The sequence below is a fragment of the Acipenser ruthenus genome, chromosome 6 (genome assembly GCF_902713425.1).
Source record: "Acipenser ruthenus chromosome 6, fAciRut3.2 maternal haplotype, whole genome shotgun sequence".
In the NCBI taxonomy this organism is placed as follows: domain Eukaryota; kingdom Metazoa; phylum Chordata; class Actinopteri; order Acipenseriformes; family Acipenseridae; genus Acipenser; species Acipenser ruthenus.
In genome coordinates this window covers 22187948-22212488 of record NC_081194.1, presented here as the reverse complement: position 1 = coordinate 22212488, position 24541 = coordinate 22187948, and the positions used below count along the sequence as shown (strand labels likewise).

Below are 24541 nucleotides of genomic sequence, written 5' to 3'. Positions count from 1 at the left end.
CATATCTGCAACTTTCAGTGCAGGAAAATCCCACAGAGATGCTGCAGCAATCTAAGGAAGTAGGTGTCAGTGACTAAAGCACTATGAGCTGCATTCTGAGCAGTTCTGGTTAAAATAAATACATTAAAAAAGTACTGACGGATATTTTAAGTGCCGCGAGACACTATTCTCTCATACGTGATTCTCGGCCACTATCTTTTAAGCATGATATAGTACACAGCAATATAAGTAAACAGTTTAAAAAAAAAAAAAAAAAAAAACGATATTAAGTCTGTCCAGGTGTTTTGCAAGCGCCGACTTTAGCTTTAACTCTCAAAACTCAGCCCATTCATTTTGGGGCGCCAGCGCACGAAGGTTATGCACATATTACTCTGGCATGGTAAAAGCCACCTACCTGATGGCTTGTTTAAAAGTACAGACTCTGGGCTTTCCAAAGCCGTATTCAGTGTGTGTATGCGGTACTCCTAGCTGGAACTACGGCTGCCTGAAGTTAAGCCTCTCATCATGTGACAGCTTCGGTTTCGTTTTGAGTCTATTGCTCCGTCATTGAAGCAGCTAGACTGAAAGGGGTGGTATCGTTAAAGCTTAGAAGCTCAGCTCCCTCCCTACCACCTTCCCCCTCCTTTTTTTTTTTTAACATATATTCTCATCTCTACCACGTATAGTATGCCTGATCCTGTTGCAACTTAATATGAAAGGAAATGTTGTGGCCTTTCATTTGATATGTTACATGCATGCAGTACAAACTATCCAGTAGTTAAACATAAATGAAAACAGTGAAAAACAGGCGGAAATGGCTGAGTGTAAAGAATTAAAAAAAACAAATGGAGCACTTGTTAAAAAGAAAAGCACCTTTTTCTTCTGCTGCATGCAAAAACTTCATGTCAGGCAATGGCAAAAGCAATGGAGAGTGCTCTGTCTCGCAGGTATGAACAGCTGTTAGGTCGCCTGAAAGCAGCTTATTTTAAAGCAACACCAGTGTGAATGATGATGCAGTAAATATATTTTTTTATATGCAAAGTGCCTTTTTTTTTTTTTGCCATTCCCCTATAAAATTTTGGACTCCCCGCCCGTCAAACGATTAAATAAATTTAATCATGATTTAATCTCTGTTTTAATTGCATATTAAATTGATACAATTACTACATCCATCTAATTTAAATTAGTTTTATTACTGATGCTATTATTATTATTATTATTATTATTGTTATTATTATTATTATTATTATTATTATTATTATTATTATTATCCTTGACTGTAAATAAAATTGTTTAAAATGTTTTTATTTATTTAACTAGTAGTTTTACCCATTGAGACCGTGCCCAAAATGTACTTGGGGCAATAATTTAGAAATTACAAATGCAACCAACACAATAAAACGTGCGGTTCAAGCTTGATCAGCAGCATACAGAGATCAGAAATCATAATACATAGGATATCTATTTTTAAATGTGATTGTGGACTGATTTTTTTTTAATTATAAATATGTAGCTACAGTAAGCAGTTCTAGGAAATGAACTGTTCATTGTAAAGAGAACATAAAAAACTCATCATATCCAAAAACTATAAACTAACAAGAAAAATGGTTAGCTTTTACATACTACATGCAAAAAAAAAGCAGCAACGCAGCCTCTTTTGATTCGTGGGCTTGCAGCGATCCTGAATTTCTGTCGAAACTGGTGGGTTTAATTTGTTGTATTGTTTTTGTCTGTAGCAGAAGAGCTGCTGGTCTATTTTGAGAAATGAAGGTGTGTTCAGCACGCAGCAGACGAGATGTACTGTCAGCATCATTTTCAAAAGGGGCAAAATAAAAACTAGGTCGCAAAATGATTTTTGATTATAAATCAAGAATACAAAAAATATAACTGCACAATGTTAAATTTAAATTTGGTCCAATTTAATCTATTAATCGGAGCAGCCCTAATATATATCTATCACTCCTGGTTTTTAGACCTGGCTAGCTTTGACTGAAGTCTGGTCAAGGCTTTTATGTCATTGATCTAATTTGATCCCGCAAATTGTTAAATTTAAAATGGCAGCTTGGCAAAAATGAAAGGTCAGTAATAAGAACTGCACATTTTGTGTGAATTAAAGTAAAAGCACCTGTAAGGGATGTCCATATATATAAAAATAATATGAGCAGTTTATAGGCTGCATTTAGTCCATACCCTGTATTGTGAAGTTTCTCTACACAGTCACTTCCCTTGGGATAACATGAGCTAAGGAACAGAAAGAGTTGGGTAATTTTAAAGTACTTTTTAATATAAACCTATGGATGAAAATGTTTAATTCTTGAAATATTGTAACATGTAAAACCTTGACTACTGTATGTGCTTCATTACCAATGCAGACCTCCGCAGCCCCCAAAAAGTTTTTTTCTTTGTTGGTACTATTCTATGTTTATGAACAGTACTGTATTTAATATTTTGTACCAAATGCAGTGACCCAGTTTAATTTTAGAATTTTTTTTTTCTTTTTAATTTCAATTTGTAGGTCGTCTCTACGCCATGCAGACAGGAATGAAATTGGACAGTAAAACCCCTGAGTGCCGCAAGTTTCTTGTGAAATTAATGGATCAGTTGGAGACGGTAGGGCTGTGTTATGTAACTCTTCCTGTGTTAAGTAAAGTATATGAATTGTGTGCAATGTGGGCAGATAGCTCTAAACCAGGGGGAGGTTCTGTTAAGGCAGCTGAAAGAAGTAATTACTTGCTGTGGTGATTGATGGGTTATTTAATGGAAACTAAATTGATACTCCAAATGTGAAATTATTATAATTTTGTTTTGAGAACTACCTGTACAAACGTAAAAGGTATAGGTGTTTCATTTGATGCACTGCCAAGGCTTAGAAAATAAACTAATCACTTCATGAATTCTACATTTTTAACATTTTGGCAATGAATAGCTTTCTGTCCGCAGTAGTTGCTGTGTGTGCTGTAAAAGTCCTGACATTTGATTATTTTAGGTGGTGGAAACATATACAGAAGAGTTCTTTTGGATAGTGTTTCCTCTCAATCCTGGGGCATGGTACTATTTTACAAACGCCTCATTTTCAGCTGTGGAAACCTTTCATCATTTTGATTTTGTATCTTGTTTTTTTCTTTTTCTTCCAGTGATTGACATTTAGGTACTGCACAGAGAGTAATATGTGCACTATGTTATGCACCTTTTATAGTCGTTTTAATGTTTAGTATGGCTCACTGGGTTAATGCACCATGCTGCGCATGAGGCATGCTTTGTTTTTGCTCACAATCACAAATGTATTCCTTCTACAAATGCATTCTTTCTAGGCTAGAAGGTAATTAAGTAAATACCTGTATTATATAACACAACTAATAGCTGATATCCTAATGAATTGGGACCAGGAATAATTCCTGCTAACATGATATTTTCATTCTGGTAACTTCTGGTAAAATAACTACAATACAACCCCTTGACCTGTACAGTACTGAACTGTAAATGTCAGAACTGTAAATGTCAGATCTCAGTGTCTGGTTAACGCATTTTAATTAGTAACACAGAAAAATATTGCAAACAGCATGAGTTGTTTGTAAAACCCAAGTTAATCAAGGTTTCGTCTTGAATGTATAATACATACTTTTTTTTTTACTTTTCCTCTTATTATTAACTTGTATTTTTCCATCTATTAATAAAGAAATGTCTTGTTGTCCTCTACTTCCAAGACTGCGTTGAAAGCAGTTTGAAACGGGTACAATAAGTTTTCATCAGCAGAAGACCAAGAACAAACCAGTTTATTTGGCCCCTTCATCACACAACTGTTAATAACTCAGATTTCCAGATGATATATACCAAATGCTTTTGAGATATTGTCTTTTTATACTTAGATATTCTGTATATACGGTTATACATCAGAAACCATTTCGGGTACTAGCTTCATATTTGTGGGGTTATATGTCTTGGTGACCCATACCATTGACAGTGACCTCTGACCAAATATGGGTGTTTGTTCTGTATAGAGACGGTACACTTCTAATTATTGAATTACTACACAGTCTTTCATTTTCTTTAAACTTTGCTGGTGTTGTCCAGTTTATTTTAAAAACAAAACAACAACAAAAAAACTGTTCACTGCTAAATTATTTTCAATGATTCAGACTACATGCTTTGAAATAGGGTCTTTATACTTGACACGCTAGTTGGTGTGATTCTCTCAATAGTTAAATTAACCGTTGTGGAAGGTGACTGGATTTATAAAGTACAATTACAGATTAATTACCCATGACTAATTTCCTTGCTGATAAGAAACCCAGATCCTTGGTGCTATAATATAATTGCCCATTTAATATTGATTCCTTTGTAGAAGTTTGTTTTTGGTTGACTAACAAACTTTTTATTTCGTCCATAGCTGAGATCTGCAAAACATGATTTTATTGTTCACCTGACGTGTGTGTTACTTCATACTTTTTTTTTCTCTTTATTTTTTGTATCGAATGTGCATGCAGTAGTTATTTTTATTTTATAATATTCTTAATGTTACACCTCCTTGAGTAGATAAAGGATTGCAAGACAGCAAGCAGAGCCTGTAGGAAAATTAACTTTTAAAGAGAAAAACTTAATTTCCTGTCCACTGGGTCTCTTTAGAACATGGTAGAATTTATAATTAGAGGACTGTGAACCATAAAATGACAATAAAAGCATATGACTGGCTTTCCACAACCCATCTGAAAAAAAAACAAAAAAAAACTGCCGACCCTTTCTTGCACTGCTTTTTTTTTTGTTTTGCCTGCATTTATTTATATATGTCTGCATATTACACTATAGGGTGGTTTTATAAAAATCAGAAAAACAATATTAAATTCACACTAGTGAATTTGGCACCAAAAAGGGAGAAGATACTTGGAAGACCACCTCAAGTCAAAACTGTGGCTAAAGACAATTTCTCTTGTTCAGAGATTCCATGATTGAGGTAACAATGAAACCAGTAGAATGGGAGACGCAACATATTGTAGCGACCTGACCGAAGTGAAGGGACTTTTGTGTGCTGTGTGTCTTGTTCGTGGTTTGTGTATTGTGAGGCGAGCCCACGCAGATGGGGCGGGGGTGGGATTTGTATGTAGTTGACCAGTCAGCTCTTCTCGTAGCTGAGGTTAGGTTGTGTTATGTCAGGTCCGGTTGGCATGCAGGCGGGTGAAGCACAGGGATTGGTGGGCGTGCTGAAAAAGAGAAGGAAAAAGGGCTGGGGGAGGAGAGCAGCGGGTTAGAGGTGAAGGGAGCGAGATACAGAGAAGATTGGGAGATTATTTGTGTTAGAGGCGTGGGTCCCAGCCGATAGGGATTTGTGAAATAAAAGACAATAAAACCGGAGCGCTGTTCAAAAGCAACGTGTCTGTCCGTTTGTCTGCACTAAACGGTATCGACCGAAAGAGTGAGACCACCGCTCGCTACAATATCTTGATACTGTCCATCAATTCGATTTAGGTAGCTGATGATTTTATAACTAAAATGTTGGTTTATCTGAAAACCTTAGTGTCTCAGAATAGGCAAGATCTTAGCAGGTCTTTACTGGAACACTACTACCTGCAAAAGACTCTTGCTAGTGAAGGTTCGGATTGTAAAGCACAGACATTTTTCAAGAGGAAAATTGTATGTAATTATGCTTGTCCAAAGCCCAGTTTTATTTATAGGGCTTCATGTAGCAGAATGTATACAAGGACTAGGAGGTATGTACTGAATTTAATATGATATGTTACTTCATGTAAAAATGTATATTATATTTTATAGTTGTCCAGTGAAGACAATTTATTGATTCATTATAATTTTACATTATTGTGTTGCCTTTAAGTGCTCTTTGGAAATGATGCATACATTGGGCATACTGTACTTGTAGTACACTTCCTGTTAATAAAAAGAGCTACTTATTGAAGCATTGTATTAATTTTTGTATTAATTTTTGTATTTTCAATTTTTGTATTACGTAGCCAGGGAAAGTTGATGTAAAGTATAGTACTGCAATTGTTTAGTAAATTACATGTATTCAATTATTAAAATATACGGAAATGCCCATCCCTAGTTAAGACTTGTTTTTCCTAAATTTTACTAACAAATGTTTACCATGGTAGGTGAAGTCACTATGCCCTACATTCATAAGCATGCAGGGCCTTCTGCTTCCTCACAGGGTTCATGCAGCACATGATGCTGTAATATGATATTATAGCTTTGACAGCACATACATTTAAACCTTGTCCTAAAGGGACCACCCTCTACTGGGCTAAGTAGATAATTCAGTCTTCTTGTTTATTTTATTTGGAGTTAAATGAAGAAAAAGCTGAATTAATAATATATATATATATATATATATATAATATATATATATAAATATATTTTGTTTTTGTGATATTTTTAACTGTATACTTGTACCAGGCATAAGATTATAGCTACATTCAATTGTTTACACTTTTGTAAATCAATAAGTGCTGTTTTTTTTTATGAAACACGTCAGCCTAATAGCTGTATCACTCTTCTCCAACTTGTTTTTTAACACACAGATTTTAAATACAAAAAATTGAAAATAAATAAAAACAAATTCTTCTGGGTCAGAAGATTTCCTCACCCCCCATCAACCTCTTAAGTATGACTGGAACGGTATTTAAACAGTGAAGAACTTGAAATATACAACTTCTCCTAAAACAATGGACACCACGGCTTCTTTAAAAAGCAAGCTATTTCCAATCAGTTGTCCTAGAGCAGAAGGCAAAAACATTGAAATACAAGAGACTATTGTTTTTCAGATACTGCAGAAAGTCAGACCTGTACAAACTACTACTCTGTGTAGCAGACCAAAAAAACATGTTTTTAGGTGACAGAACAAAAGGGAATAGTATCTTTACACAAAAGTAAATTCTACAAGATATTATAGTTTATTGTCTCAAGATTACCCTGCCTGCCTATGTTTGTTCCTATTGTAGAAATTCATTGAATGTAATGCTTTAAAATTCAGTCATCATTACATTTATCAAGATATAGTCCATTATTACTTTCATTCTTAATATATTTATTAGATTTTAAAAAAATAATAACTTTGTATTATTATTATTATTATTATTATTATTATTATTTAAAACAGGACTAATATTGTTATTGCACTTTACTCTGGGCATGCTAGCCCTCACATTTAACTAATAATACTTCCTCAAAATATATCCTTGATTCATTCACTGTGATGAATAAAATGAAGCAATCTCGGTTTCAAAAATACAGGTTGTGGAAAAATATTGCACCAAGAGAGGCAATATGGGGCCTTGCAGTTTCACAACACATGCACTCAAAGGAAAGAAAAAAAAAAAAATACCACAACTCTCCCGGTTTACTACAGCTCCAGAGTTAGGCAACAACAGAGTACAATAAAGCTTGAAAAAAAGGGAACTCAGCTAATGTATTACTTTTCTTATCTCCTGCCAAGCCTATGCAAATTATGTAAATATTTAGCAATTTCTTAGATACAAACAGGTCAACATTGGATCATTCAGAGATCCTCACTGAACTTCTGGAGAGAGTTTGCTGCACTGAAAGTAAAGGGGCTGAATAATTTTGCACGCCCAATTTTTCAGTTTTTTATTTGTTAAAGTTTGAAATATCCAATAAATTTCGTTCCACTTCATGATTGTGTCCCACTTGTTGTTGATTCTTCACAAAAAATTACAGTTTCGTATCTTTATGTTTGAAGCCTGAAATGTGGCAAAAGGTCGCAAAGTTTAAGGGGGCCGAATACTTTCGCAAGGCACTGTACATACTGTGGTGTGTGTACCATTGTGGAAAAGTGGGTTGCAGTGCGCAGGTGTAGAGGTGATGCAGTGCTCCAAACAAAGACAAACAATACAGTTCTGATGAAGTGATGATTGCTTATTTATAATCCAGGGGTCGGAACTGACCAACAGAAATAATAGAGATACAGGCAATACACAACAATGTGTACTGCTCTGTATATTTAATTCATGGGGCAGTCCCAAACAATGTACACGGTATTCAGAACACATACACGGTCACCAGTCCTCAGTGAGTGCAGTAGTGCTCGTGCTGTAAATACAATTTATCGTGATCCAGTGCAGTGATGTTACTGGTAAGTGCCCTCCTGTGGCTCCAGAACGTGTTAGCCGTCTAATAATAAGTAACAATTAGACAAAACAAACACTCACGATACAGTACAATATGGGTTCAAAGCTTTACCCAAACGAAGGAACAGATTGCTAAGCCACATCCCCTTTTATACCACCAGTCATGCCCCCTTTGGTAGTGAGTGCAATCCGCAATCCGCAATTGACACATCGGCGACCATTTTGGGGCAATGACTTGTAGTATTGTGGCTCCGCCCCCTTTCTAAGATGGCCGACTTCCAACCCTGGAATGAATTTTCTGGCCATCTGAGTCCAGGGCACTCTGTTCTGTTTACACAGCGCCCTCACAGGTCGGGAGGGGGATTTACCACCAAGAATCACTGTATTTGTGTCACAACCATACTGTATATTGCATCTTGATTCATGCTTTTCATCTGTTGTGGTAACACATGACAGCCCCAATGCAGTTAAACGTTTATTTTTTAAACTTAAAACTACAGTATGTAATATACAGGATGTGCAATTCATATCGCCTGACGCCCGGGGCAACAAGATTTACTGTTCTACTTTGCACGTCAGACAAGTAATTGTTTTCAACGTTCTGTTGCTAGAAAAACTCATGTAGATTTATAGAAAATAAATTGAGATGTTTGTATAGTGCTTGTTGGCTGCAGTGGTTTGTCATGATACCCATACTATAGTTCTAATTTTGTATGCTGTGTAATATTTGATCATACTCCATCATTCTTGAATGAAATCATCAAAAAGGACTGATATTCCTTTAGTTTTGTACGCTTATTTTTACTAGGTAGGTACTGTACATACGGAAACTTCTAGTTTTTATAGTGAAGCCATTGATCTCTATTCTATGTTTTTCTTGCATATTGAATTACAGGGAAAACTTTATTTTAACTGGCTTGCAAAACATGGGATATTAGAACCTCCCTACTGGACTTTAACATTGTTGTAATTCCAGCCAAAAACATAATAAATAAATACAGGCGTCTGGTTTTATTGCACTAAGATCCTGCTGTTCAGTTCTAAGTGCAAACTTGACCCTTTAGAGTTAAGGGATTCTGGCAGAACACAATGCTACCCATCAAGTAGGATTCACAAGATTTTAACTGTGCAAAGTACAGAGTTACAAGCCAGCGGCTTTATAGGTCTGTTCTTTGTAGGAAAGCAGGAAACAATACTGTCCCTAAGGAATGTTTTCTGTTGTAGGAGAGAGAATTTACAGACATCCAGGAACCAATTAAGAATGGCTTGGGATTATCGGAATGTCTCAGCCAAGGCTTTACTGTAGCTCCAGCAACATTAATAAAATTGCACAGTAACACAAAGTGAATTGTGTACGTTTTTTTAAAATAATACGATTTCACGTGTCCAAAGTTTTAAAAAGGTGTAACAAGGTTAAAATGGTCTGTCCCAATATATTTCCCGTCTCACCTAAAATCAGAAAGTACACCACCCACTCAATATATCGCGGGTGTCAGGGTCCAATACAAATCCACTATATATCGAGGGCCACGATATAGCGAGAGACTCATAGAGAAACAAATAGGCTAATAACAAATACTGTACAACCACTCCCTCGTTTTATCATGGGCGTCAGGGTCCAATATAGATCCTCTGCTTTTCTCATTTTTCACACAAAACGCAGCACACTGTTTTAATTCGTACTGCAGAGGGGAATTGCTTCTCATCAACTTAAGTCTCCTATTAATTTCATGTATCTTCCTCTCCTTTCTCAAATGCCCAAACCCGCTGCATTGAATGAATCCATTCCCAACATAGGAGGCTTGTAGCTAGGGAGCTGACCTGTGACTTTTGCTAGTGCATTGCTTAAAAAACCGCTTCAGCAAGTAGATTTCCTTTGTGTTATTGTGCAATGCATGTGTATATGATAACAGTAAAATATTAATGCTTTGTTTTTAATTGTTTGTATATTTTTGTTTGCGATGTGCAGTACGAAATAAAACTAACAGTAATTCTAAGTGAAATTGACTATGCATAGTGCAGCTAAAGCATGTTTAGTTAGACTGTAAAAATTAGGAGCGATATATCTGAATCTGCAGTATAGCATGCAAAAAAGCACAAAAGCTTACTGTTTGTTACTCTGATCATTAGGTAAAAACAGTACTCACCACCTTGCCTCTGCTCCAACTGTGACAGTTGCATCATGTTTTTAAAAATTGTGCCAGAAAGTGTTTACTTTGTATTTGTAACACTATTGTCAGTTGTGCCTGCTACAGTATCTGCTCTTTTATACCCTATTAAGGATGGTTTCCTTGATTTAATATATATATATTTTTTAATTATTGAAGTTATCCTTGCCAATTATCTACCAGGCATTGACTAAAAATAAACCGTTAAAAGCCTTAATTTAAGTAAATTTGCCAGATTATATCTATGCCCATTTCATGAAGCATATAGTTGTGAGGGCCCCAGTGTACAGATGATTTAAATTGGGGTTTCAAAATGTTCCCACCATGTATTTCCAGTAATAAATCATTGTTTGTTTTGACTGGAGATAGTGTAATGGGGTTTGCCGTTTTAACAGGCAGCTGGTAAATGGTTTAATTGTTTACATGCTGGCTTTGGGCTAGGATTAGATCTAAAAAAGTTATTTTGTACCCTTGACTGCTAAAGCCATGAAAGTATAATGCATACTGAGGATAATATTCCCTTTGCTTAATAAAAAATACATTAGTACAGTACATTGGTAACAAAATGTAAAGAATAATTGACATTGTTTCTCTCAATGTGATATTAATAAAGTTCTCCGCAATAACAATTTGATTCTTGGTTTTACAGTGAATAGCTAATTAATCCTCTAAAATTGAACTTTGGCTGCAGGTACCAAAAAAATATTATAAACTTGAATACAAAGAGTACTGTATTTTATTTTTTAAAATGTAGCCTAATACATCAGTATATGTTTTTGCTCTTTAAAACCCTCTCTCCATTCATTAATCAAACAAGTTTATAATTTATTCTGTAAAATTGCTACAAAAATAGCACCTAGGTACTGTAAGGGGGAAAACCTGTTTTCCAAACAAAGCACACTATACCAAGTAAAAGAGCTTTCCACGTGTCCGAGTGCCTCACCTGGTAAAAGCACAGCGGTGTGGTGTGCAGGGCGAGTCATACAGCGCAGGTTTGCATCCTGGCTGTCCAAAGTCATCGGTCTTAGCCGGGGATTCCGAAGGGAGTGTCACATTGGCTCTGGCGCTCCCATGGGTTAGGGAGGCAAAACCGGCAGGGCCTGCTTCTCCTCATCGTGCTGCAGCTGACCCTGACATCCGCTCTCGATCAGGTGTAAAAGAGGAAGCTGTCTCGGTCGTGGGATCGGAAGACATACACTGAACCTTCATTTCTCCTGAGCTGTATTGGGAATTGCTGCGGTTTGGGGAATTGAACATTTCAAATTGTGGTGAAAATCGGGGGTAAAACAATAGGGCACAATAAATTAAAATAAATACATAGGAAAGGTGGCTTCCCTGAGACATTTTATGTTCTAATAGTCTCATTTGCATGTATTGCAACATTTTTGTCCGACACTCATGAAATATATTCACAATGATTTTCCATTACAATTTTAATACTCGTTCGTTAGTCTACCAAGTTAACATGATAAAACCAGGGAAAGAAACACAATCTTTACCCTGTTGGTCTCCACCTGACACACTACCACACACTGAGGTGGTGGGAGGTAAATGTTCAGGGATTCAAGTAAGTGGTCCGCACAAAATAAAAAAACATAAAAAATAAAAAATAACAATACTTGTACTACAATAAGAGAACACTGATATTTTGTTTTGAATTATATTTGAATGATAATTTTTCTATCAAATGTATCTAGTATTCTACTATAGTAAGCATCCCATAATAAGACATGACTAGTATACAGTACATGATCACCTAGAAACCATAGCTCAGCAAATGGCTGTCGGATTCTGACGTGCAAGAGCAGAGTTTGACCCTTATTTTATAAATCGCCATCAAGGTAACTTCGTGTTGGTTTATTTTCATTTTCAATCCTATGGCCACTTTTGTCACTTCCCTTGCCAGCACCGGTGCAAAAAAATGAATACAAACACATTAATATTGGAGCGTTCTTACTGGAATAATGCAGTTTTTTTTTTTTTTTTTTTTTTAATAAATAGTTTTTACTTGGTGCTATTGATGCTACCTTATGTCAGCACACATGTTGGTTTATGTACAGCATTGAATTATGTTTTTACAGATATATATTTGCATAAAATAAAAGCATACAGGAATGACAGTCTACTCTCACAATCACACATATTTCACTTGACGAAACAGGCAGTTAAAAAATAAAACATCAATAATAGTATAAGGAATAAACTCTCGTGGCAAGATAAATGACTCAATACAGATTTTTATAATAATAATAAAAACACAACTGGGCAATTATGTGTTAATGATTGGGAAAATGCATTATTCAAAATGCACATTTAATATAAGACACTGATAACATTTATAATATGAATAAAACTTTAAATGTGCACTTACCGTGCTGAATCCTGGAAGAGCAACAGAATTCAGATCATGCAGTAGCACTTTACTAACATTCGATACTGCCAACGTATTTGCCAGAAACAGACGGTTCAGTACTTTTTTACTGTTGTGTGTGGTTTTTTTTTATTTTATTTTTTATCTCCCCTCCAACATTCTGGATCATCAGAAGAGGCTTCAACCAAACATATGTGCTTCAGTTTGCGCATTACTAGGGGTCTACTTAAATCGCGGTAAATTTACATATTTTTCACGGTATGTTGCGGAATAAAATTAGGATTTCACGGATATTTCGCGGACATGTTTAAACATTAAATAAACCTAAGTAGACAGTATTTCAGAACGCTATAAAGCCTGAAAATAGTGGTACTTGCTTCCTTACTAAAACAGAGTGCTGGCATTTGTTAAAGGCGAGTATGCAGCATCCCCCTGCAGTTGACTTGCCCGTACATTGAGACTGCACGTCTGCATCCACTGAATTGGTTGGAAGTTAAGGCAAAGCTTTGCCAAGTTATACAGATGTGGAAATGGATTAGAAACAGTCCAAAAACTCGGTTACACAAGGGCATCTAGCATACTTTAATAAAGTCAATGTATGCAGCACGTTCTTTGTTATTTGTCCCATCCAATAATTTATTTTATTAGTACCGAGTCAAAACAAGAAGACGTGGCTATTCGGGTCTAAAATTCCAACTGTAAGCAGTAGGTTGAAGCGAGGTGGCTGTGCTGGATCATTTTAGTACTGATTTAACTTGCAGACAGGAATACTTCTTGTCTGCGCTGACTTTCCAGTTTGGTTTCTGAAAGCTGTTTATTTTACGTTCTGTTCAGCAGCCTCTGTAGTAGCCTTTTGTTTAATCTGTGATTCTGAAGCTAAATAGCGATCAATCGTATTTTCTCCAAATACACATTAAGATATGGAAAACAATTACCTCAGTCTTCATGTAGTTTCTTTGGGAAATATCTTGAAACGATCATCAGCTTTCTTTGTCGTCCATTTCTACTATTTTACCTCCAATGCTGAAAACTAGATTTTAGCAACCTAAATCAAAACAATGCAGCACCAACTTTGTCCCGCCCCCTCCTGCACAGTACGGTCACATAAAAGCAGTAAAGACGCACTGATAGGCTGATTAAAACTTTGTCATTTAAATAGTAAACAAGAATGTTAACTGCTTTGGAGAATTTATTTTGTAAATGTTACTTGTGGACATTTTTTGTTTGTTTGTTGCTTAAGTACAATGCACCCAGGACGGCGAAGGAATAAAAAAGGGCTATCTACAGAAGGAAGATGCGTAGTTTGCGTCACTTGCGTTGTGTAGTAGTTCATTTAAACAAGGTTTCTTTTTTTTTTCCCTCTCCGTACTTGTTTGTATGCATTGGCCCCCTAAGAGGTGAATTTCGCGATGATCCCTCAATTTCACGATTTCCGCGAAATCGCGATTTAGGTAGGTCCCTACTCATCACTACCACTAAATAAACAGTACGATTCTATCAGCTCAATGTCTGTTTCGCTTCAACCGATCGCACAAGATACATGCGAGTCCACACTTATGAAGACAAAATTTTGCAAACCAAAGGTACGCACAGTGTGTAAAGTGTGTACGGCTGCCTGCGCCAATGGTTGCTAGGACTGTAAATATGCTCGCTCCAGTTTTCCTTGCAAATGGCAATTTTGTGTTTTGTTATGCGAGTAACAAGTCGAATAAAAAGTTGAATGGAAAACTGCCTTAATAAAGATTAAAGTCTGTCATGGAGCCGGATGAGAGCACAGCTGTATTTTATATTGGTCTCTTGGTCATGTTTGATTGTGGGTATCATGGAGGAAAATTGTAAAGCAGCTCCCCCCCTATAAAAGTATATTAACAAACCGTGATTTATTAATATATGTCAAAAAAACAAAACAACCATTGGTGTGTCTGTATGAGACAACATGAGTTGAATGCTAGAGCTCGGATACACCCAGTGAATTTATAACAATTTGCGTGAAGCTTTTATTTCTGTTCAGTGAGGATCGATAAAAAAAGATTTAGAGCTTTATTACTGTCTCGCGTTTCATGAATTAAAATTCCACATTAAAACACTACCTTGTCTACCTTTACTTGTAAGCCTGTGTTTTTCATTCTTTTCATCAGTTAAATCCTTTACATTTGAAAATGGTCTCATATTAAGACAAGTGTTAAGGAATATATATATATATATATATATATATATATAGATATATAGTGAAAGAATCGAACCACTTCGTGGTTCGTTGCCCCTTTAAAAACACTGACCCAACACACAGCGGTTGCGCTATTTTTAATGAACACAAAAACAAAATAAACAAAACAAACACCTAGCTCTCTTTGAGCACTAACTAAAACAAAACAGGAACCTAAACTAAACACAGGACAGCTAAGCTGTTTACCTGTACAAAAACAAAACAGAACAACACACACAAAAAAGGCTTCCCACTACCTTTTCTTTTAATTACGGCTGTACCCACACACCAGCACAGTCGGGCTTCTACCCTCTTCAGCAGCTGCCCAGAGCAGACTGACTGCTCTCCTTAAATACCCTGCACCTGGCTCCAATTTTCAATAGTAGCCAGGTGCAGGTAATGATTAATCAATAAAACAATTAAACAATTAAAACAATTAACAAAACAATTAAACAAGACAAATGTGCATTCCGCACATGTTTTTTCTGCAGAGAGGTTTTAACCCCCTCCCTGCCATCTCACAATATATATATATATATATATATATATATATATATATATATATATATATATTACTGTTCAACACTGGTGCCTCAGCAGAGTCCTTTTTTAAAAAAAAAAAAAAAAAAAAAAAATGCAAGTTGCCCTTTTAATTGACACCATTTTTGTGACATTTTCAGTGGAGATGCAGAATTGCATTGTAAGTGCAGTTTAAGACTACATTTAATAGAATCACTTTAACTGCAGTTTAACACCAAAAAGCAGTAACAAAGCACATTATAACTGCAGTTTTACACTAGACTGAAATAATCATTGTAACTTAAGTTTAACACCACAATGTAGTAAAATCGCACTAACTGCAGTTTAATATTGCATTTAATAGAATCACTTTAAAAGTTCTAACTTTAGTTAGAACATTTGTTTCACGTTCATGATTTTTATTTTTTTTTACTGTTAATGAAGATTGCATTATATACGTTTCATTAATATAGGATAATTAAAAAAAGGTTTTTATGGACAAAACATGAGGCATTTTGAGACCTTGTGAAATTAACCTTATTAGTCTTGTCCATTTAAAACCTGTTTATACTGGCATAAAGCGCTACTACATTACGTTGTCACTTATGTTGACTAGTGTGAAACCACCTTAAGAGACGCTTAATTTCTTACCTTACAATTATGCGTCAGATTTAAAAAAATAGATACAAACGATCAACATTGTTTTACTATTTTGCTACTGAGTTTTCACTATTTGCATTTAACATATGTAATAATATGTGGTAATATGCAGCAGTCATGTATGTAACACCTCCACAAAAGAGTAATGTTTAATAAAAAACTCCTCAAAGGAGGGAAAGTCATTGCAAAGAAACTGTGTTAATGCAGCAGTTAGGGTTGAACTCCTTGCCACAAAAGCAAGGAAATGTGGCATTAGGCTGTTTAACCCTAACTCGCCATTCCCACCCCCACGCAAGCAGCTGCAGACTTCCGTCATCAGGTATGACATAGAACATCTTTCCAGATGACACAAGAGACATCCATCATCGTGGTCCACCTGTGCTGTAGCAATATGCATGTACATGTACACTTCAACACATACACACCCACTTCAGGCTGCAGAACCGTAACAACTTTATAAAAATAGAACTGTATTTGCATGCAATTTTGATCTCAATGCAAGTATGAAAGTAATTTACTTGTTATGGGGCTCAAGGCCCATTCCACCAGTAAATACTGTTGCTTCAATAGCTGCTTCCAGGGACATTATTATCCAGAAATCTGCAGGGCTGTTACCTGGAAGTCAGTATCTCCCATTACCATATCGACCTTGAGTTACGCTGGGATGCTTGTCTTGCGGCTTTGGTTCTGCAGTCTCTTTTTCCTAAATAAGGGGTGTGTGCCTTTACACCTCCTCCCAGAGAACTGCTAGGAGTCTGCCATAGTTCTAGGAGTGGTATATGATGCACATCAAACAACCCACCGACCTCCCCTGGCATATGGCACACTGATTCTTGCTTCCAGTGTGTAAGACCTGACGTCACAGGCCTGGGCCGAGGAGGATACCACCCGGGTGGGTAGGAGGAGCAAGCTTAACCCTTTGCAGTCCTATGTCAGACCTGGTCCGACATTGCAATTATTCCTCTCCGGTCCAATGTCGGACCCTGTCCAACATCATCAAAAAGACGCAAAAAACGGGTTTCTAGTCGTTTTTTCTCCTGAAAAAGCCGAGAAAACCATTCAATGATCGAGTGGGAGACAGGAGCCGAGACAAGCCGAAAATAAAAAGGGCGTATCTCATGAATAGTCATACTTGCCCCTGGCATCGGATAACGGCGGCCATAAGGAAACAAGTTGGCTGTGACTGCATCAGCGCTCAGAGGATATCACAGACATTTGCAGAGCTTTTTTCAGATGTTATAGTAATAAAATAATGACTTGGATCGCATTATTGATGCATTTGGTGATAAAACGAGTGATCAGGAGATGATTAATCGGTATGTGCAATTATTATTATTATTATTATTATTATTATTATTATTATTATTATTATTTTTATTATTTATTTCTTAGCATATGTGAAAGCTATAGCGAACGAAAGGGTGGGGCGGGGCTGGAGATGCCTAGTGAGTGCTTTGTTGATATGCAGGGCCTTTTAACCCTTTGCGGTCCATTTATTAATTGCGCGTCAGGCACGCCAGGTCTAATTAATTTTCACACGTGCAGTTAATTTTAGACGTGCTGTTTAAAAGTATTTTTTTTCACAGTCAGACGGGTTTAAATGGCCCTGCATATCAACAGAGCACTCACTAGGCATCTCCAGCCCCGCCCCACCCTTTCGTTTGCAATAGCGTTCGCCTATGTAAGAAATAAATAATAATAATAATAGTCGTACATACCGATCGATCATCTCCGAATCACTCGTTTTATCACCAAACTCCTCAATAATGCGATCCAAGTCATTATTTTATTACTATAACATCTCAAAAAAGCTCTGCAAATGTCTGTGTTTTCTGTGCGCTGATTCAGTCAGCCAACTTGTTTACTTACGACCTCCCCCATTATCTGATACCTGATACCATGTATGACTATTCATGAGATAAGCCTTTTTTTTATTATTATTTTTTTTTTTTCGACTTGTCTCGGCTCCTGTCGCTCCCACTCAACCATTCAATTGCCGCCTTGGCTTTTTCCGGAGAAAAAACGACTAAACACCCGTTTATTGCGTTGCTATAATGATGTCGGACCCAGTCCGACAAAGGACGTGTGAGGAATAATTGCAATGTTGGACCCAGTCCGACAATGGACCGCAAAGGGTTAAACCCGTTTGACTGTGGAAAAAAAATACTTTTAAACAGCACGTCTAAAATTAACTGCGCGTGTGAAAATAAATTGGACCTGACACACACTTAAAGAATTAAAGGGGATAAAAAAATATTATCTGCATGTCGTTCAGGCCTTTCCGAAGCAGTCGACCCACCACTGCTATGCCTTCAAATTGAAGAGATTTTTCATTTGGTTTCAGGGCACGGACCTAGATCCCTTGTCCTGCCCAGTGGCGAGCATCCTGGATTACCTCTGGTCCCTCCCAGTCAGGCCTACGGTTGACAAAGTGCACTTGGCAGCCATCTCTTCCTACCAGGCGTGGGCTGCAAATATAGTTCTATTTTTGTAAAGTTCATATGGTTCTGCAGCTGAAATGGGTGTGCATGTGTTGAAGTGTACATGTAAATGGATATCCATTGCTACAGCACCGGTGGACCATGATGATGGATGTCTCTTGTGTCATCTGGAAAGAGTTGCATGTTGTATGTCCTACCTGATGACGACAGTCTACAGTTGCTTGTGTTGACTGGTTTTTGGCTGTGTGTGGGGATGGGAATGGCGAGTTAGTGTTTGTTTTATTTTATATATATATATATATATATAGATAGATAGATAGATAGATCTGCGTGTGATGAAATACATTTACAGAAAAAATAAAATATGGTTTAATTATATAGTAATTAAACCATATTTTGTTATTTTTTTACTATAAAGGTAGATGTATTTCATCACACACAGATCAATGTAATGTAAAGGATCCAGAGATGAATAACAAAAGCAAGAAAAGTATCAACATTAAATTCCAATAAAAAATGCACAAATATTGTTTTTACTCTGTTCACTCTGAATCGTGAAACGAAATCGCCACGTAACTCATTCAGAACTACAGGGTTTTTTTTTTTCATTTTCCTGACCAAGTCTGATGTATTCAACAGCTTTATTCCAGAGAGATGTTGTTTAATTCATATTTATGCTGGCTCAATCCAATAAATACAATTTTGTTTCCTCTTCATTCCCTGATGGCAGGTGCTGATTTAACCAATTAAGATATTTCCTAATTCCCTAGCTGAAAAGGTAGTCATTAGAAAAGGGTGAGGAATATGTCTTGCCCCCCCCCCCCCCCCCACCATTTCTTGTAACATCTCAATGTATACATGTGTGCAACTTTTTGAATAGGTCCAATTGTTTTGCATTAATTTGCTACCACAAAACACAAATACTGTAGTGTGGCCTGTATTGCTTTTCTAGATTTAATTACACAGGGAACAGTAGTTCTATTCAGGAGCTTCAAATACACATGTTAATGTAACCAGTATTTGCTTAACTGATTTTACAAGGAAACCTGATGCGTTCTAGTAGACTGTAACATCTTTGAAAGAGCCCTGTTCCTTTACTGTAAATTGCTTTACTGAAGCACTTTTATGGAATCCAGCCATTTTGAGCCATTAGACAGAATATGTGATCCCCATTAACGTGTTAAGAGGTGGAAGTCACTTTGAGAAGTAATGGACTAGATTAAAATGTTCAGAATTGCAATATATTGGATAGAAAACAAACTATTTGTTATGGTAAAAAAAGTGCTATAGTAATTAAACTGTTAATTTTAACCCCATGAAATATATAGTGCTAAAAGGTTCAGCAGTTATTTAAATGGAAAGTCTGCAGGCTCACAGGTTTCTTGTGAAACTAAGAGCAATGCTTGCTTCACTTAGGCGGTTTCAGTGCTTGTTTTTCAGAAAGTGCAGAGCACTGAATGCCCTCTCATACAGCACCTTAGTAGGGAACAGAGACAAGAAAAGCAAAGCAACTTTAGCCAGGGGCTTGTAGTTCTCTTCAAACTGGTACACTGCTGGTGTTGACGGCATTTATACTCTTTCACTGTGGATTTAACCTCCTCCATGGTTTTCATGGAAGCCTTACTGGCAAGAACTTCTTGGTTGCCAAAACAGTGAAACATAAAAGGCTTTTGGGGGCAGCTCTCTTGGAAATAATTCAGCACGCCTACTCGTGTGCGTTGCATAGCTGCTGCTCTGTCGGCTGTCAAGCCACACAGGTTGTCAAAGTTAATGTGGCATTCCTCCATTCTGGCTTTAACATCAACATTTAACATGTGCTTGGCACTTGGACGATCACAAAGGGTTGCCAAACCTAAAACTCTCTTACAAAAAAAATGGTCAGCACAATAAAAAAACCGAATGCATATTATTACCTGGTCATTATTCTTTGTGACATCAGTGGTCTCAAGGCAGGCTGTAAGGGCTGCAAGCGAAATTAGCCAAAACTCGTGTGCTCCTCTAATGTGTCGTTGCTCAGTGGTGCGTCTCCTGGAAAGTGTGTTGTCAGGTTGTACAGCCAGAACCTTTTTTTTTTTTCTTTCACAAGTTCTCCGTTGCTGGCTTTGCACCAAAAGAAAAGCAACTTTAAAAGTAGCCATCTGTATTTGACCCGTCTTACTCAAAATAGCCGGGTTGCAGGGCATTATAGCTGGGAGCACTTTTAACAGAAAAATAAACTTGCCTTACCTTACAGTGCCTTTAGTAAGTATTCACCCCATTGGAAGTTTTCACAGTTTGTTGTGTTACAACCTTTTTGTAAGATGGAAATTAAGTTGAAACCAATATGTACTGTACCTTGTTTCCTGCAGATAGTTTCACAATTTGTCTTCTAATTATTTCTCTCTGATTTGTGTTTCAGATGAAGAAAGAGTTAGGTGACAATGAGTCGATTTCTCAGGAGCTGGTTGGCCATGCTCACATTGAAAATTATGCTTTAAAAATGTTCCTCTACGCAGATAATGAAGATCGCTCAGGACGGTTTCACAAGTAAGATTAGAGCATTTACAGAACAAGTACCTGCTAGCATTAAACTTGGTTTGAATATCCAGTTATGTACCACATTTTTTATGTTTTTCTTCCGTAAATTCGCTCCTGCTGTAACAGTTTACAACTTTTAACTTTTAAACCCAGTGCAGAAATAAAACCCCTTGAAGGACTTTCTTTTCAAAAAATGTTGATGCTGTCAAGTAGAATCCGTTGCTTGATAGCTTCCAACCTATTTACAAATTGACAGTACTAAAAATAAGATTGCAGGAGTGCAGCCACAGTTTGTGCCTGCACCCCACCAACATACTTGTTAGTTGGCAGTGTAGTTTTGTAGTTTTATCTAGATTTTTGTGAATTCGGCATACACTATAGATAAGAAGCTGAATACAAACAGGAACACAGAGGACCTGTGTCCAACTGGGGGAAATTGAGTGGGGTCCCATGAGGGTCAGTTTTCAGACTTGTTTTTAATTAATGTAAATGGCCCGAAGGACAAAATGTGAGCTTGTTAAAATTGACCCTGCAATACTGAGGATAGTAATTGACACATAGAATGTAAAGAAAGAAAAAAAGAACATTCAAAGAGGTTTGACTCTGCTATGACACAATGGCAAAGAAATGTAATATCAGCAAATGTACTGAGGGAATAAATAGGATTGCATTAAAAGGTTTTACACAGTTATTTTGTCATGCTATTAAAAAAAATCACCACCTGCTGCCAATGTTGCATGTATTTTTAAGGCTATAAAGGTTAACGTAAGCATTTTATTATACAGATATTCTCTGAAATATTTTAAGAAACTAATATTCATGGTTCACTAATAATTAGCACAACTTATTTGAAACCTTTGGTTGTACGTGAAAGACACTAAATGTATTGCAAAAAAAAAAAAGTTACCATCAGAAGTCGGACCATATTGTAAACCTAATTGATTTTATGCTTATACTGTCTTGTTCTATTACATTATTTGCTTACATTTTCCATGTAGGAACATGATTAAGTCATTCTACACTGCAAGTCTCCTGTTAGATGTCCTCTCTGTGTTTGGAGAGCTCTCTGAAGAGGTAAGCGGGTATGTTTTGGAGGAACACTGTCATAATAATCTGCAAGTCCATGCTTCATTCCACTACTAAAACATTTTCAACAATCCAACAAGTCATTTACAAGCTACACGAATATAACATAAAAACAGTGTATGCACGGTGAGCTCAAACCCATAATTTAAGTGCATGGTAAATGCTTAATGTACTACCCATAACCAATATGTAGAGAAGTTATAGAGAACAAATATTAATATTTTTATATCCTGTACAAATGATGCATTACGCGGTACACTGGGGGAACCGTTGTACCCCAGGGCACCTCATAAAGATGAATGCCAAATCTTACTGACCATAACGCACTTTTTGATCCAAGTTCATTATAAGTATAGTTGAAGGGATTTTAGACTACTGCTGTAGCATTAAAATTATTAGCATACCCCTGCTTTGCATCAAGTTTGGAAAAAAAACTGTTCATAGTTGGTAGTTAATTTAGAATTATATAATTTTTTATAACAGAACAACATTATGTAAAACATTTTTTTTTAAATACAGTATTTCATCCCCCTGCTTTGTATCACGTATACAGAAGGGGAAAAAAACAAGCTGCAGTTATGATTGTGCAGAAGGACAATACACAGCCTCCTGCAGTTTGATTAGGTGCACAAAAAGCTGTGGTCTATGCTGTTTCTAACTCCAGGGGTCAATGGGCTTTGGGTACCTTGTTTTGTTTTGAACTCCTGCTTTTCAGCAAAAAGAAAAAAGAAACCGAAATGTAGTTCTCATGTCTTTTTTTCAATGAAAAGAGAAAAGTAACAATTGAAAGAGCTGTAGGAAAATTATTACCGCGAGTACTTTTATATTGAATCTTTTGTCATTTTGTGGAGTCTTGATATGAGAAGTATCGGATCCAATACAGGTCCGAATGGAGAGGGTAGCAAAGATGAAGAGCTATTACTGTGGTTACTTGAAATGTGCTTTTTGCAGTTCTTTCTGTAATCATTGCCAACTAAAATAATCAAAAATGAATAGATCAATCTTTCATTGCTTCCGGTTAAATACTGATTAAAACAATGTTAGGAGACGTGTGCAGACGGTGACATACACGTCATACGGCCAGATGTTCAGTAAAAACAAAAAGGTAAGCTTTTTTTTTTTACTTATTTATTTTTTTATATACAACAATTAAAAATAGTCTACTACAAACAAAGCTTGCCAAGGGCATTTAAAAACAAACACACACACACACACACACACACACACAGTGCAGTGATCACAACAGTAAAACAATTAAACGTTAAATCAATTATGAAAAAATGGCAGACTCGTTTTTGGTACACCGGTATATCCCGTAAGGTATTAAATATTTCTAGCTTTGTTTTATTTATTTATCAAATTCCACAACTACATACATTATTTAAATACTTTTAGAATGCACTATAAAGCAACATATATACATTTTTTGTAAGGCAAGAGGTGACTAATATCAGAACACAGACAATGTTCCATTGAGCACCCCTCTCTCCCTGAGGGACAAGCATTTCCTTGCTGCACAAAGCTCATTGGGTGATATGTTTTAACACTGTGCCTTCATAATGTAACACTAATGTAACACAATGAGCCCTTAGAATCATCCCTGATTACATTGATATTTGAGTTTCATAATGAATGACTGGAAACTAGGTTGGTTGCAGGAGAGAACTTTCAGCACTTGGCTTTGAAGAGTTCATTTTTTTTTTATTTTTTTTTTTAAATCAGAAATGAGTTTTATAATTAAAACAGACTGGCAGAAATGATGTGAGCTTTCAGCAAGCATTAATTTCAATCCATATGAGAACTGTACAGTAAAGGTAGCATTCACCAAATCTTTACTTGTAATCCCTCATACTGTTGAACACTGTGGATTGCATAACACTGTTTTTTCTCATGCTCTAAAACTCCTCAGCTGTGGGTGTAACAGCATTAGGAAAAACATGTCTGATTATATTTCCTATTCAGAGACCCCTTGAATCTAGATTTGGAAAGATGTGAGTTCATATACAGTACTAAACTTTTACATGGAAATCTATAAGTGCTGTTATAGTATCCTGAAAGGTTTATATATATATATATATATATATATATATATATATATATATATATATATATATATATATATATATATATAAATAGAGGTGGTAATTGCATGTTTATCACCAATAAGGCCTTTTCCTTGGGGTCACAAGTTTGAACTAAATGTACTTAAATTTGTATAATTTTATAACGGTTCACTATCCGTTGTACAAAAGACAACCAAGACAAAGGCAGCAGGATGCAGTTTATATATATATATATATATATATATATATATATATATATATATATATATATATATATATATATATATATATATATATACTTGTTATGCTACAGTGTGTGTATTTGTAATATGTCCTATAAAACCTTCAGCAGTGGGATATTTCTTATAAAGCCTTAAGCCAGTCATCATGTGTTGTAGCTGGTTTCTTGTCACTATCACTTTTTAATTTACTACTGAA

The 24541-nt window shown here is 36.2% G+C and overlaps 1 protein-coding gene across 2 annotated transcripts in view; it reads left to right on the top strand.

Annotated features, from left to right (window-relative positions):
• LOC117411542 (vacuolar protein sorting-associated protein VTA1 homolog) overlaps window positions 1-24541 on the top strand; it is a 70587-nt gene that overhangs the window by 28100 nt on the left and 17946 nt on the right. For both annotated transcript variants that reach the window (XR_009328858.1, XM_034019181.3), the window contains exons 2-4: window positions 2495-2589; window positions 20836-20963; window positions 21953-22028. Coding sequence is in view for 1 of the 2 variants with exons in the window: in XM_034019181.3 (XP_033875072.3) it covers window positions 2495-2589; window positions 20836-20963; window positions 21953-22028 (299 nt within the window). In the remaining variant the exon portion in view is untranslated. The remainder of the gene's footprint in view (window positions 1-2494; window positions 2590-20835; window positions 20964-21952; window positions 22029-24541) is intronic.